The sequence below is a fragment of the Scaptodrosophila lebanonensis genome, unplaced genomic scaffold (assembly GCF_003285725.1).
Source record: "Scaptodrosophila lebanonensis strain 11010-0011.00,11010-0021.00 unplaced genomic scaffold, SlebRS2 tig00000118-arrow-arrow-pilon, whole genome shotgun sequence".
Taxonomy (NCBI): Eukaryota; Metazoa; Arthropoda; class Insecta; order Diptera; family Drosophilidae; genus Scaptodrosophila; species Scaptodrosophila lebanonensis.
Window position 1 is genome coordinate 646,088 of NW_022060578.1, and position 16,105 is coordinate 662,192.

The window sequence follows — 16,105 nt, forward strand, 5'->3', positions numbered from 1 at the left end:
TCACTAATAACTTTTCGTGGGATTGTGCGATTTGGATGGAGTTTAAGTGAAGAATTGTATTAATTTGAATAATTTGTGCAATTGCAATGTGTAGCTCATGTAGCTTTCGAATTGCAAAACTTTCAAACCCTTCCAACAAGAAATAAAGCCTTTACCTTTTCAACTAGGTGCATCACTTGTTAAAATAGTAGGTGGGGCGGAGTAATACGTAAATAATTGAATTGAATGTTGGGTTTTAAGATGTGTGAACAAAATGGTGCTCTAAAAATGTGTGTCATGCATTTCAAATTGGTCGTTAAGAACGTTTAGGATAGTGACTTATTCTATACCATTCCATGCTCGGTTAGTTGCAAGTAACGCTTTGTTATTTGGGTAAGTGAGCAAGGCAGATGTTGGGAAACAAACGAAAGAACGGGTGTGCAAGGGTTTTCAAATAATTTACAGAGCAAACATAGATAGATATGGAAAAACGTTAGATAGTAGTGCACACATGTAACCAAATTTGGAACCCTGGGCATCAAACCGACCTGTTCAGTGTGGCAGCTGCAGCGGCTGCCGCCATGGCCGTGGCACATTCCAAAGGTGTGCGCGGGCGAGGGTTCGGGTTCGGGTGCGGGTGCTGTTGCCAACTGCCAAAACTCTGGGAATGCGACGATGGTGGTATCTGCAGCCGATTGATTGTAACGCCGTACGCTGGATCGTAGCTGTAGGAGAGCCTGGAGGCCCCCGATACTGGCACACCACCCACAGGTGGGGAGAGCACCTCAGGAGAGCCGGCAAGAAAGGGTGAATACGGATGGGCATAGGCGGTGGGGCTGGCGCTAAAGGCCACATAGTTGGGCGACCGTTCGCCGCCGGCCAGACGTCGGTGCGGACTATTGGGTATAGGTATGGCACGACTGTGCGACGAGTTCGCATTGTCATAGAGGGTGGGTGAGAACTGGTCAATGGCCTCCTCGTAGTCCTCGTCTGCAGCACCATCGAGGCGTTGGGGCAGTTTGTACCGCTCGTCGCCGAGAGCAAGATTTGTGTAGATATTGGTGTCGGAGGCCCGCTGGGCCACACTTGGCCAGAGGGACTCGTCAACGCAGAAGGAGGTGCGACCAGAGTTCGACTTGTCGTAGTAGTATGGGCTCTGTTTCAATCGGCTATCATCTGGCACTATTGGCCTGGCAGCTCCCTGCATTCTGGTGAAGTTGTCTTGGCTTGCTGTGCTGAAGCCAGAGGCCAGGGGGATGGACACGGGCACGACGTGTGGGGTGCTAAAAGCTCGCTTGCGGCTGCTGGGCATGATCGGTGCTTGGGCCAAGCTGTGCAACGCAATCAGGAAGCAGTTGGTGGATATATTGTTGGAGAGCAGTGGGAGAATTACAGTGGTAGTGTTGAGAAATGCACAGTGACGCGAAATTGAAATATAAAAGCAGAAAAATATAAGTAAGTCTAATTATAGATTTAAAATAAAACCCTAAAATACGTTTTGGGAGGGGAAGGACTGGATATGGGATATGATGAGCATCCAAGAATGCGTTTGAAAGTGCAGGGAGTGCTAATCAGATCGAGCGCAAAACAAAAATGGTAGAAAGCAATCAACCATAGCACATTTTCTTCCTGGATATTTTGTAAATACGTAGAAACTACTAGAGCAATGGCTCCCAAAACATGAGTTCTAAAGGAATATAAGATGGATCTACGGATCTTTTCCAAAGTGGCGGAATATTGCACAGTTTCGCGATCAGTGGAAGTGCGGCATGTTACGCAACACTTGCAACGACGTGTTGATGCGGTCTGATTCGCGGCAGCTAAAGTCCCGATGTAAACAAAATTTACTGGCGCCTCGGCACGACGCGGCGTCAGACGTCTATGCAAGAAGCGGTGGGTGCCTGCTGTGATAAATGTGGCAGGTTGCAGGTTGCAGGTGCCCGGTTGCACGTGAGCTCAAAAAGTGCAAAAGTGCCACTAACCAGAAAGAAAGACTGTGCGCAACATCTCGAATATGTACATTGTTGCGAGCTCTCAATCAAAAATTGTTCATCGTCCACTCTGCCATTCTCCAGAGAACACGGCAGACCAATTCCATTTCGGATCACGGCTTACGGGCATTAAAATCTAAACATATAAACTATAAATAAAAGCCAACGGGGCGTGAAAAGCGAATCTAAAGCGGACACGCAGCAGCCGAGCCACAAAAGCCGCCACAACGCATTTGGCAATCGCACAGGCACAGGCACAGGCACCGCGCACAAACTTTCCCGTTTGTCGCAACAACTATCGCTGTGGCAAGCAGCAGCAGTGGCAGCAGCAGCAAATGCCACACTGCAGCCAGCACTCAGTCACTCATGACACATCCGGGTAATGTGGCAGATTAAAATAATAACAGCAACTATGTACAACTGTGTGTGTGTATCTGTGCCTATCTTTTAGTCCACCTTGGCATTTTAATTGGTCGCATTAATCCCAGCCTCGTCCTTTGCTCTGCTCCCGCCCCACTGCCCAGACCGTCTGTCTGTCTGTCTGTCTCACAGTTGCATAACAAAAACATAGCCAAAATTTACATAAATGCACTGACATATGTACATCTGTACATACATATTCGCTCACGTGTGCATTCATTGTCCGCAACTGCTGCCATTAGCGCTGCCGCAAAATGAAATGCACATTATGTTCATCAGATACAGATACAGATGCAGATACATTGGCGCAAACATGATTGTGTTTCGGCCGCTCAGATGCGCGTGAGCAGGGGGAGAGTGGAATTTTTGGCGCGCTTTTTCTTTGCTTTCAGCCGTCGAAGCAGTTGAGTGAGCGTTGTGCGTGGCTTGCAACCAAACGGAAAGGAAAAGAGAACGCCAAACCGACAACTGCATACACTTGCGAAGCCTCCTACTCCGCTGTCTCTGAAGACGTATTGGAATTGAAGGCATGAGCAAGTCAGCCAACTGATAAAAATAAGGGACCCCAACGATCTTGTAAGGGGCCAACTTCCTGAAGTGAGGAAGTCCTGATCCCCGACTTATGTAATTGAAACCTAGACCTTCTTACGATTTTAATCACAATAAAGCTATGTTTCTTGTTATTTAAACAAATATCACTTCTGTATATCCTGTAGCCAAAGGGAAAAAAGGGTATATTATGTTTATGCAAAGTATGTAACAAGCGGAAAGATGCATCTCTATTTTTAATCAGAATGACGATAGAAATCGATCTAGACATGTCCATTCGTCTGTCTGGATGAACGCCTGTAGTTAAGAAACTGAGCCCACAATGACCAAACTTGGTATGAAGACTCTCCAAATTCCTATGCAATACGAGTCTGTTTTCCAAAGGCCCTGCTGAACTATCGCCTGGACAATAATAACGCTCTGTTTCACATCGCCTTTCTTGCCTTCGAGTAAGTTTTTATTCCGATATGGAAGTGATATTGACTTTACTTTTATGAAAACACACAAGAAATAAGTGTGCAATTTCTGTAAAAGACAGTAGTTTCTCAAGATCTTGGGAATTGATAAACACATAGTTGTAGAAATAGTTGTAAGTGCAAACTTTCTTTTCTATAGCATCAATTGTAAATAATTCACAATTCAGGATTCTGGGAACGCTACACCTCTCTTTTTATTCTTTAAAAGATAAATATTCAGCTGCCGAGGAGCCTCAAGTGGTTCTGTTGTTCACTGCCTACAAACAAATGTACTATATAATAGTCAGCCCCAAAAGTATGCTTCCCTTATTTGAAAGGCGTTTCTCTTTTACTCGTCGGATATGTGGGATATAAACGATTAAAACAGTTTGTAACAATTCCAATACTTTAAATTTCAAAAGAATACCTCTTTTTGGGGAGTGCCGATTTTAGAGGGAAATCGAACTTTTCCAGTTTACAGTATATAATATAGTTTATCGGATGCCCTGGCATTTGCACTCTAAGTGACCAACAACATCCGAAAACCAAATAACGCAACAATATACTACTTTTTGTTCGGTTAGTCGATTGGGAAAAATTGGGTAAATAGAGCTATTCGCTTACCCGCCAGCTATAAAACGAAAGGCAAACACACAGAAAGTGGGACAAGAGAAGAAAAATAGAAAGAGAAGAAAAGTAGGAAGAGAAGATGAGAAGAAAAGGCCCGCATTGAAGCCCGCATGCTCTTTTAAAAAGAAAAACTATCATCGAATCGGTTTAATTATGAATATATGTACTATACGAGTATATAGGTGAGCGATCCTTTGGCGCCCTGTTTACGATACGTTTGCAAGGATGGACATGCATGGAGGAAGATCGACATTGGAAGCGGCAAATCGCTTAACCAACGGAATAAAAGTGAGAATTACCTCTAGATGAGACACATTTTAATAGTTTCGTGACGCCTAATCTCTCCCGACACATTTGCATGTAAATGGATCTATTTAAAAGTAAATAAATACCGAAGCTAACATTAAGGTGGTTCATTCTTCCTTTGATAGTACGAGTATAAAGACAGTCTCTGGAAGCGAACACAAATTAACCGAGTACAAGTGGAACCGGCTCGAAAAAACGAAACTTCGAGAAATTGTAATAAATGAATCGCTGCTGTTGCAATACAAGTATCTGCGCCTTTCATCGACTCCTACCAGTCACTGAGTCGTGCGTTTTAGCCATTTCAAACGAAATTTATTTGTGCATTGTATTTAGATTTTTGACAGTTTTACGTAATCTTTCCGTCTGTTTCGTTTGTGTTTGTGCTTTTCCTGTTTTTCTGGAGCTACCAAAATCGACATGAACACTAAATAGCCAGCCGACTCCATAGACTGCGGCATCATGCACACATATATACATACATAGGTGTGTGTATGTATGTATGTATGTATGTAGTGATGAATGTATGCTGCAGGAGAGAAATGAAAGTCAAGCTAAGAGTGAGTTTGCCAAGAAAGGCAGAAGAATGTGTGACCAGAATGGGTTAGTATTGCAAATGTGTTCAGCCGTTAAAAGTTGGTTCTCTTGTCGAAAAGCATTAGAATGTAAATTTAATAATTGAAGGGATTTGGAAAGGTACTCACATACACACACAAACACACATAGAGCAAGAGTTTGGGAGGAAATGCCTTACCTGCAATGGAAAAAGAGTAACAGAAATGTTATTCGTTAATTAGACCAGTAAAAAGGACTGCAGAAATAATTGTCATTCATATATGTAATGCTACTATTTATGTACATATGTTATTAAATTTGTTTGGCATTTAACGTCCATCACTCAAATATTTCCAGCTTCGAAAATTTTTGTGTACATCAAACTTAGTACAACGGTGTGCAAGGAAAGCTCTTTCGGTTCATGACTTCTCTATTTAACAGTCGGTGTATGTGCTAAAGCGCTTTCGGTAAAAGCTTTGCTGGCTTTACAGTTTTGCAATCACTGTGCTCAGACCGGTAATAGCTTGGACAAGAACCACATGAAATATGTAAACCGTAGTGTACCGAACTTGTGCACAGGCTGTCTATAAACTTTTCTGCACTTGGATGGATGTGTTCCTTTGGGTTAATGTAATATAAGTATGTACATACAAATGTAGAGTGTATTTTACAGGAAGTTATAAAATGTCGCAGCAGAATGTATTCTGAGTGTTTGCTAGCACCAATGCGTTGGGCACAACTTAAAATAAGACAATGAATACGAAAATGGCAATATTATAGCTACAAATAATAAAATACACAGAAAACTTAACAGCAACAACCGCAATGAACGAAAACAAAAACCTGCCCTCAGCGCCAACTAGACGAAGAAGCGTTTAAGGCAGAACAGAAAATGCAACAGCTGCTCGGCGAGACGGGGCAGCATGAGTAGGAGAAGCAAGACCAAAGAGAGCGAGCGCTTGCTTGTGATAAGCATCGCGAGAACGAGAGAGAGACAGGCGAGACTAGCGAGCGGTACTCTCAGTGGTGTTATCATGGCGTTGTTGCATATACTTCTGTTTTTGTTTTTGTTTGTGATTTTGTCTGGCGTAGTAAAAAATAGCAATTTGCGCACTATTTTTAAACGTATTGCAAATTATTCGGTTTTGCTTTTGCTGCTTCTTTATCTGGCATTGTTGTTTTGCTTTCTGTGCTATATAGTTTTACAATTTACGTTTTAAACCTGGCTGCATACATACATATGTATGTATGTACATGTGCACATACATACGTACATACTATGAACAAGCATGTGGGAACGTTTCTGTCGATCATCAATGAACAACGTCGCAAAACAAAAACCTACAAAAATAATAGGATATGAATGAAATAAATAGAAATATTGCTAACACACGACTCGGTGATTATTCAAAAAGAAAGCCCCTATATGAAAGCCAGCCAATATTAATCATAAAATATTCCTTACTTATTTATATTTTAAATGATCGTATTTTTGACTGCTGGACTATGTATATACATATGTACATACATATGTACATAATGTGTAAGCGAAATACAACGAAATACAAAATTTCAGAATATCGATCTTGTAGTTATCGTTCAACAAACGTATAAACACGCCGAGTTCAGTACTTTCATAAAAATGGAAAAATCTGCGGTCGTAAGATATTTGTTTTGTTTTGCCAATCAAAAACGAGATCGTCGCTGTCAATGGGCACTCTTCTCTATCATATGGAACTGTGAAGTCCTGAGCAGCTGTGTTCAAGTGTGGACGATTGCGCTTCGATATTAAGAGACATCGAGCACGCCCAAAAACTGCAACAACTGGCGAAAACTTCGTCAAAAGGTTCTAGACGACCGGCGAATCAAAATAAGAGATTACCAAGATTGCTCTTACTTTACTTACACTTTCGATCAGACCTAGTCACAAGTTGCCTTTGGGGCGCTAAACTTGTTCGAATGTATGAAACAGACAGAAGGAGGCGTAAGCAGACTCTACAAACTATATATGCTCTTGCTCAGTATGACAAGACGCGTCGCGCGATATAGCCATGTCCGTCTGTCTGTCTGTCTGTCTGTACGAACATAAGGATCGCAGAAAGAAGGCTAGAATAACCTAATTTGGTATCCAGATTCTCCTAAACCTGAAAAAGGACAAGTTTGGTGATGTTTCTGATGCACCCCCTACTCCCCCGCAATAAGTGATTTTTCATAACTCCCGATATTCTTGGAATTTTAAGTTAAATTTGGTAATTACATTTGGTTATTATTCGTCCGTATGTCTTATATTCATTTCTAATATTAAAAATAATTTTTCAACATTAACTTTTATATTAACTCTTTTAAAATTGAGAAAAATATATAAATATTTTTTATTTAATAAACACTGATACACAAGGTTTAAATATGAATAAACTTATAGCCATAAATGATATCTCTGCCCAAGCTCTGCACGCAGCTGTTGTTGTTGATTTAATTCGCACATACACGCCGATAGACCCGATTCTGATGTAAATTTATGTTATTGAAACTGTACATAAATACTAATGTATTTATGAATTGAATAATTATTTTAATTAATTTGGTAATGAATTTTTTAAAATTTTTTAAATTTATAACTCGCTTTTATTATGAATTAATTTCGTTCAGGTCGATTGCAGCTTTTAAATGGCATTGCTCAAGCTGTTCAAGTTATATAAGAACTGTATAAAACATTGAAACCATTTCCACTATCACATTCTGTAGTGTATTTTTGAGCTTAGAGGATAAACCTGCTTTAGGACCCCTTACTGAGATTGATTATCCCCATCAGCAACTTTTGTTGTAATTGGTTTATGGTTTTGACTGTTGGTATCTTACCGTCTTATTGAATCACTATTTTATATCATAACGACAGATAATTAAACTATCCAAACAAAATTAATTTGAGATCCAGATGATGAAGTGCTGTTTCTAAATGCTCAGACAATTTGGCACAAAATTGCGCAATGTATTTAAAGAATTGTCCGCCGTGGCAATATTATAATATTATGTCCTAAATTCTCAGATTGGTAATAATATAAATGGGAAAGCGAAAACAAATAAAGAATTTCGTGAATGCCTTGCAAAAATTGCTTGTGAAAATGCTAAACCCTGACAGTCACTAGGACAGCCCTAGTTTGTATGTACTACGGGTAATATTAATTAGGCAAGTAAACAACTGAATTTGTTGTTGTGTGGTCTATACTTCTAGCGTAACCGTCACTTCACAAAAAAAAAAAAAAAACAAAAACATTTTGGAAATAAATGGAGCGTGAAGGCGCCCACGCGACGAGCCTTGTTCAATTCAATTAGCAAATAATTAATAGTAAGTGAAAAAGCCCAATTAAGACTACACATAGTGTAAGTCAACTCCAAAATTTGCACCACCTCAAATGTATACTAAGAAGCCTCACTTCCTGCTGCCAGCAAACATTCCCCTTTCCCCTCCCCCAATATATGTATACATAAATGAGTGGGTGTTGCACGAACAAAAAAAAACAGCTGTAAGGTGACTCCATACAGCTGGCCAGTTATAAAACCAGCTGAGCGAGTCGGCGAGTCAGCATATACGTGAATGTATGTATGTATGTACAAATAATGATACGTACATACATAGATGAGAAATACTCCCAGTCGGAATGCCAAACACACACGCCGGTTCAAAATGACTTTCGTATATGGATGTGTGTGTATGTGTGTGCGTGTGTATGTGTGAGTGTGTGGGAGTACAATAAAGTTTTCGAACGGGCAGAGAATAAGCCATGGTTTTGATGACTAATCGTCGGCGATGACTGCAAAAACCTAACCAAAAACAAAGGCAGAATGTTACAGTCGGACAAGCCCGACAGTGCAACACCCTTCGCATCAAAAAGGAGAATAGAATAGTTATAATATTCGTAAGCGATACTACGCCCAAGTTTGGACAATGTATTATCCGTTAACGAAATACAGACATTCATCCAGACGGACAGGCAGATCGATGTCCACAAGTATATCGCATTGTGTCGTCATGCTGATTGAGAATAAGCGCATTTGTTGTTTCGTTTCGAAGATGCTTTCTCCTGCCTGCCACAAACACAAACATTTGCACCATTGTAGATACATACATACTTGTATATGTAGATACATTGGATACAAATATTACCCTTCGACTACAGGGTATAAAAACTATAAAACAAAACAATAAAACCGGCAAAATAACTACATACAAGTACAGCACACATATACATATATGTATGTGTGGAAATGGCTAAGGTGGCTTGGCTGCCTGCCACAGACAAAGAAATAACCGGCTCCAAACAATAACAACAACAGAGGCAAATCGCACAGCTGTGGCAAAGTCATCGCAGCGGTAGCAACAACAAAAATCGACGTGGATTTGTCAAATCAATGCAATCAACTGATAGGTTGAAAATCGGCAAGAAACGTAGGGAGCAAATAGGATTATTATACATAAATTGAATTCTAGATGCGAACGAGTCAGACTCTTTAAATCCACGAGCCCACTTCAGAAAAGAAGATTTTTGTCTTATTTTGTACCCTAAAGGTAATGGGGTACACTAGTTTAGTGAATCAGTCACCCAGTTATGCAGATCGAGCATGCATTAAAGAAGTTGGCTCGACTCTGTCTGGTCACTTACTCTGATATAATTATAATATTATGATATTTGTCGTTGTCTTGCTTTTACATTTGCATTGTAATTATGGTTATTTTATGTCGATGCCGATCAAAAGTTTTAATAATAGTACTTATGTATTCACTTCCTAAGGTCATTTTCAACAATCTAAGAGTCGAGGCACGCACGGACGTGGAACCGTTGCTCAAAGTAGATTATAAATGTGTGGTTTTATATAAGTAGGTACAGACATATGTACAAGTATGTCAGCAATAGGACGGTTGTTACAGCCCCACGTTCTTACGACACACGCGTCGTAGCCAACGCGTCTACTACTTTCCACCATTTCGTATTTTCCGGATGACAAGCTGCCGCAACGCCCCCGCAAAATTTCCCACATCATCTCGCTGGCAGTGAATAGTTGGTGCAAATAACTGAAAGGTAGCCACTGCCATTTGCATCTTAAAGATGCAAAACTTCACACAACTTTCATGTTCGGTGCTGATTTTCACTTGCGTTTGACCCACTTGACTTTTCTATTTGTGCAAAAATATATTGATTTTCAGTTCATTTCACTTTCGCAAGGGGAAACTTGGGCCCAGTCGAAATGGGTCTTCTGCAAGTACAAAATGAAAATTCATAATCAACCTGCCGCTATATTTCTTCTTCTTGTTTGTTACCGCGCACGAATACTTCTATGCAGTCAAGGTCGGCTGTCGGCACCACGGCGATGGCATTTCCTAATAGTATGTACAGCAGACATCGCCTCATGGAGCTTTACTTCGAAATGTCTCCATTTGGGCTGGCAATGTAATGTTTCAGGTACGTGTAAAAAATGCTTGAATATACTCGTCCTCTTTAAAGTTCGCACTCTTCCATTAAGGCAGTTAGTAATACGAAATATTATGCTGTTATGATTCAAAAGGACGGACATATCGATTCGTCTCGTTTGCATTGCCGGCTTCCGGCAAGTAGTATACCTTTTAGTTCTTCAGGTAATAAAACTCTAACTTACCCCCAACCCACCCGCTAGCCTTATTTGAGCAAACTGCCCGACGTTTGTTGGTTCGATTTTTGTCTTCTGCTTCCTTTAAGCCCCAGCTGGGCTGAATGTGGGCGGAACGGAAACAATTTTGTATACCCTGTACCCAAAGGGTAAAAGAGTAGCTAGTTTATTGTAAAAGTATGTAATACACAGGAAGAGGCGTAGCAGACCTCCAATGTATAGTATATATACTCCTATATTTATCTTCTTCATTAGTATGACAAAACGAGTCGTCCGTCTGTATAAACGAAAGTATCTCAGAGAGTACAAGAGCAGGTTCCCATAAGTCCTAGGCTGATCAAGTTTATTTCGTTTTCTGTTGCTCAAAATTGGCAATTACATCCTGTTAGTGCTTATGTATATGTCATCATATTAAGTTTAATCATGATAAGGCAAATGTAAATGAAGTGTAAATGAAGAAAGAAGATCCTTGAGCTCATACAGACAGACCCCCAATGGGTCTGCCACACCTTATCCTTGTGTGTGTTACAGTCGCACTAACCTAGTATGTATCCATACCCTTTGTGTACAGGGTATACAACATTGTTTTCATTCCGACGGTATATCATTTTTGCCTAGACATACAAAAATGATCATTTCAAATAATTGGCATGCAACAATAACAGAGGTGTTACAGAAAACCCCAGAGATTTTTAAAGCTTCCCTTTCGAACCACTATCAAAATAATAATTGTTTTAACTACATTCAAATATTCCTTCCTTGTTTCATTTAAATCAGCTATCAATTTCTGGGATGTTTCTGCAGGTAGCAGATAGAATACATAAGTTATTTATCAGCATGAGGAGACTTGTTAGATTGTCCGTCTATCCGTCCGGATTTCGAAAACGGCTGAGCTATATTCTATTTTTTGATTTGACCCCCACCCCTTCATAGAATTTTCTTATTATTTTTCAAACTTCCAAAGCTACAAAGCCTTAAAAACTACGCACACCACGAAAAAAAAGTGAATTCAAACATAGTTTAAAAATGAAATAAATTAATCGATTAATTCATTGTGAAAATTCCAATTCATTCACACAAACACACACGCGAATACACACATGAAAACAATCCAGATGCAAATGTATCCTATTTTAATTGTGTTGATCATTTTTATACCCTGTACCCAACTAGTATACCCTAGTTTTGGGCGCAGGTATGTATGTATGCTGTATGAACGCAATAATCTCAGAAAGTACAAGACCTAGAATAACCAAACTTGGTATTCAGGTTCTCCTGAGCCCTAAGCAGATCGAGTTTCGTTAATTTTTCTGATACACTCACCCACTCCCCCGCAATTGGTGTTTTTGTATGTATTCATTATTTTTTATTTAATGAAATTATTAATTTCATTATTTTTTAATTTAAAATTCTTTTTTTATTTTTCTTGTTGTGTGGAGAGTACAGGGTATTTTACTGTCGGGCTTGCTCGACTGTAGCGTTCTCTCTTGTTTAATTTTATATAAAAAAAAATTATTGAAAAATATTTTTAATTTAAATTCTTTAAGGCATGGGTACAGCATACATACATACGTGTAAGAGCTGCTCAACTCCAGCTTTTCATTTTTGTTTTAATTCGTTTCATCTATTCAATTTAAATACCAGGCTTTTATTCGAGCAAGCAAAAGCTGAGAAGCGTACCATGTACATATGTATGTATGTGTGTGTGTGTGAAGAGTGAGTATTTGAGCAGGCACCTCGGAAATGCCACGCGCGCCAATTTATTTTTAAACAACAACAAAAACAAATACAGTGTCACATTAACAAAACAATGCCAGCGAATAGCCAAACATTGATAGGCACTGCTTGATATCAACAACGGCGACGACAACGGGCCCATCGTCAAAGCGGTGTATTAAAATTAACGTCAATATTTGTGGCTATTTTTAGCCAGACAAAACGCATGAAACGCCGAGAAGGAGAGAGCGAGATAGTAAGCTGAAATGCTTCGACGAGGTGTACATTGTACAGAGAGTGCGCGCTGCTGTAACGAGAACTGCAGCTGAGAGGGAGAGTTAAAACACACTCAGTGGCCAATATTCGTTGCAACAACGCCTACCAGTCGCATGAGTTTCGAGTTTTGAGTGCATCGCATGCAAAAATTGCTCATCGGAGCCTCCTAGACTTTGACCTGAAGGCGTGTGTTGCGATTCATCATCGTGGGCCCTGACAACTCCTTGGTGCGATCGCCGACATATTTTTATCCATACTGATTTTGTTCCAATTTTTTTTACGCAAATCTATCAGACGAATCAAATTTTTATTTTTTTTAAAAACTCGGGTCACAACTTACTAACTTAAGCTTTCAAAAATTCATATTCTTTGTTTAATCGTCAAGGCATGTTATCTAATTTTATTTTTTCCTATTTTTTGAACGGGATTTAATATCATCTTTGTACGCGTCGAAGCTATATTCTTTTTATTGCAACTTTTAACAAAACTAAATCTCCTCCATGGCAATTGGGTCTAAATTTTGCGATGAACCTTTTCCCATTAAGAATACAAATATGTATATTATATACCATACTCTATATGTACCATTTTGTTTGGCACTTAATACCTTTACCCTTCACATACAGGGCTAAAGAGACTAAGTTACTACCACATACTACTTTAAATCTGCTAAGAGCTTTACACATTCTTATTTTTCTGATGAGTCACTCTTGCCTAATAGATAATGACTGGCGCCGCTTAGTCATTATCTATTAGAAAGTTTTATCGTGCTCGTGATTGGATCGAGAAATATGTGCATTGAAAAATCAAATTTCAGCGAAGGTCGAACAGTATTTTACGTTTTATTATCCAGTTCCTACTTCTAAAATGCATGTGACTTTTACCGCTATTATAGCTGTTTAAATACGTGAAGTGGATTTATAGAAATGTGTTATATCCTAAAGTTGTTTAGTAGTTCTGCTGCGTGTTATCACAGCTGTTTGTATTTAAGAAATTGTTGTATGATTTCGGTTGATTTTTGCATTTGCTTTCATGTTTGTGTGGGCCCACTTGTACCCTACAGATAATCCGATAAACAAGAAGAAAACAAAAATTAGCGGCGTCAATATAAGTCTGCATGAATTTTCCTATAAACGCTACTCGTATAATCGGTTTGGTTCTAATTACAAAAACAAAAAACAAAAATTGACAAAAACTTTCGAAAACCAAAATACTAGAAAAATATGAAAACACCGACAAACTGACAATACAAATTGGATCAAGACTTTTGTCTGTTGGCCATGTTTGTGGCGCACCGCTTTTTTGACCTTGTTTTTGAAAATAATTTTAAATATTGAAACACGTACATACATATGAACATACTCGTATATACAGATATACGAGTACATATCTGCGTTTAGCTGCGCAAATTGTTGCTTTTATTGTACCTTCTTGTTTGAATTATCGGGTTAGTTAAAAAGCCTCCAGAGTTTGCCATTGGAAACCTGAGCAACCGACAGGTGTGCACGCCTCATTCTTTTCCTTCATTGCGGTGCTGATTTTCGTCAATCAGCAATGTTTTGACAACCAAATGACTTTGACATAGATTTTGGAATTGAAGTAACTTGGGCACGCGTTGGGTTTCAATTCAAGTGATGGTTATTGTCTCTTTGTTACACACGTCTATATACTCGTACTTACATAAATGTATAATACCTATTTGTTTGGAGGGGCTGCGGGTGCGGCTCTGTTCGTGTGGATTTTGCAAAGCATTTACGGCCAAAATCAATTATATTTCCGGAACGCTACTTGAGTAATCGGCAAATCATTTCGCCGGAAGCTAGTGAAAGGCTTCTGCCTTTAATAATCCATTAAGCTGTTCACTGCTGGCTATTGGAATTTCTTCGTCTTTTTTATGATATACATACGCACATGGATATGAGTAAGATTTAATGTTGATGATATACTCGGAGATATAGTATAAACTTCTGAAGCTTAATTTTTTAATTAGAGGGAAACGATTGTGCTCGATGTTACCAAACATGTATAAATACGTCTCCAATTATGATACAACAAAACTTTATGTCCTATATAATTTTCTAAATTAATTTAAACAAGATAGAACGCTACAGTTGAGCAAGCCCGACAGTAAAATAGCCTGTACTCTCCACAAAAATAAAAATTGGAAAAATTCAAAATTCCAAGAATTGCGGAATTCATAAAGAAAAACACGAATTGGAAGGGGGGGGGGGGGGGTGTATCAGAATAAAAAAATAAACTTGACCTGCCTAGGGCTTAGGGGAACCTCGATACCAAGTTTGGTTATTCTAGCTCTTGTACTTCTTGAGATCGTTGCGCTCATACAGACAGACGGACGGACGGACATGGCTATATCGACTTGTCTTGTCATCCTGATCAATAATATATATACATTGTGGGGTCTGCCACGCCTCCTTCTGTGTGTTACATACATGCGCACAAAACTAGTATAGCATTTCATCCTTTGGGTACAGGCTATACAAATTTAATTAATTATTTTAATTAAATTAAAAATCAGAATACAACAAGAAAGCAATTGTAAAGTCGAGCAGACTCAACTCTTAAATACCCTGTACCATCCAACAACAAAAAATGTACTTAAAAAAATGTAATTAATTTAATTAAATATAAAATATTTTCATCAGAATCGTGTCCACGCGTGTTTGTGTACTTGTACATATATACATACATATGTGTGCATTACATAATTAGGTTAAAGTAGCAACAAATACAGCTGCGGACAGAGCTTGGCCTGATTATATGGGTATAACTTTCTTTCTAATCAACCTATCATAATAAAACGTATATATTTGTTACTGTCGGGCTTGCTCGACTGTAGCGTTCTCTCTTGTTTTTGTATACAAAGAAGCATTTTAAATAATATAACAATATGACATATATGTATATTGTGGTCTGATCTGGTCTACCACGACATTTAATCTGCGCAAACAATTCACAGGTTTAGGGCAATAGCTGTACAACATTCGGACTAGTACTGCGTAGATACACTTAGGGTGGATATTCTTCAGGAGTTTTTAGATTCACTCGATAGTATAATAACTCAAAGCAGCACTATGTCGTCGTTGTATCAATTCAGACCTACTCGAATAATTTTTTTGAGGAATGTAGATCATCGAATTCTCGATTCCATTATTAAATGGCATGAGCTAGTGTCAAATTTATTTTGCTTTTCAGAGCTCAATTGAATCGACCTTAAGGCCATGGCTGTACGGCTTGTCGCCTAATGGGAGGCTGCATTTCCGCCAATTGACTTTAACTATAATTTATTTTTTAAACATTTGCAAGAGAGTCTACGAACGCTCTGACAATAGTTAAAAAGCAGAAGAAGAATATTTTTGAATTATGCGATTATAGGTTTTTTAAAACAACGATATAAGTCTTTATTGAAGAAGAATTTATAGAAATATTGATATGTAATGACAGGTAAGTAATCAACACATTCGAGTCTCACAAAACTCACTGAGTGAAGATCGGGCCTTGAGGCAAATCAACAACAAGAAGCAACATTAAATATATTTATTAAGAGAAAAAGACATCTAGTATATCTTT

General features: G+C 38.8%; 1 protein-coding gene and 1 long non-coding RNA gene across 3 annotated transcripts in view; one reads left to right on the forward strand and one right to left on the reverse strand.

The window, feature by feature from the left end:
* The window catches only part of LOC115628559 (protein bunched, class 2/F/G isoform), a 72,419-nt gene that overhangs the window by 51,481 nt on the left and 4,833 nt on the right, over positions 1–16,105 (reverse strand). The window contains exon 2 of one of the 2 annotated variants that reach the window (XM_030524720.1): positions 528–1,310. The exons of the other annotated variant lie outside the window; for it this stretch is intronic. Within the exon in view, the coding sequence (XP_030380580.1) occupies positions 528–1,310 (783 nt within the window). The remainder of the gene's footprint in view (positions 1–527; positions 1,311–16,105) is intronic. 2 annotated transcript variants of the gene reach the window in all.
* Positions 5,452–6,017, forward strand: LOC115628561. Its single transcript, XR_003995807.1, has 2 exons — positions 5,452–5,521; positions 5,736–6,017. It is a non-coding gene; the product is annotated as an uncharacterized LOC115628561 (long non-coding RNA).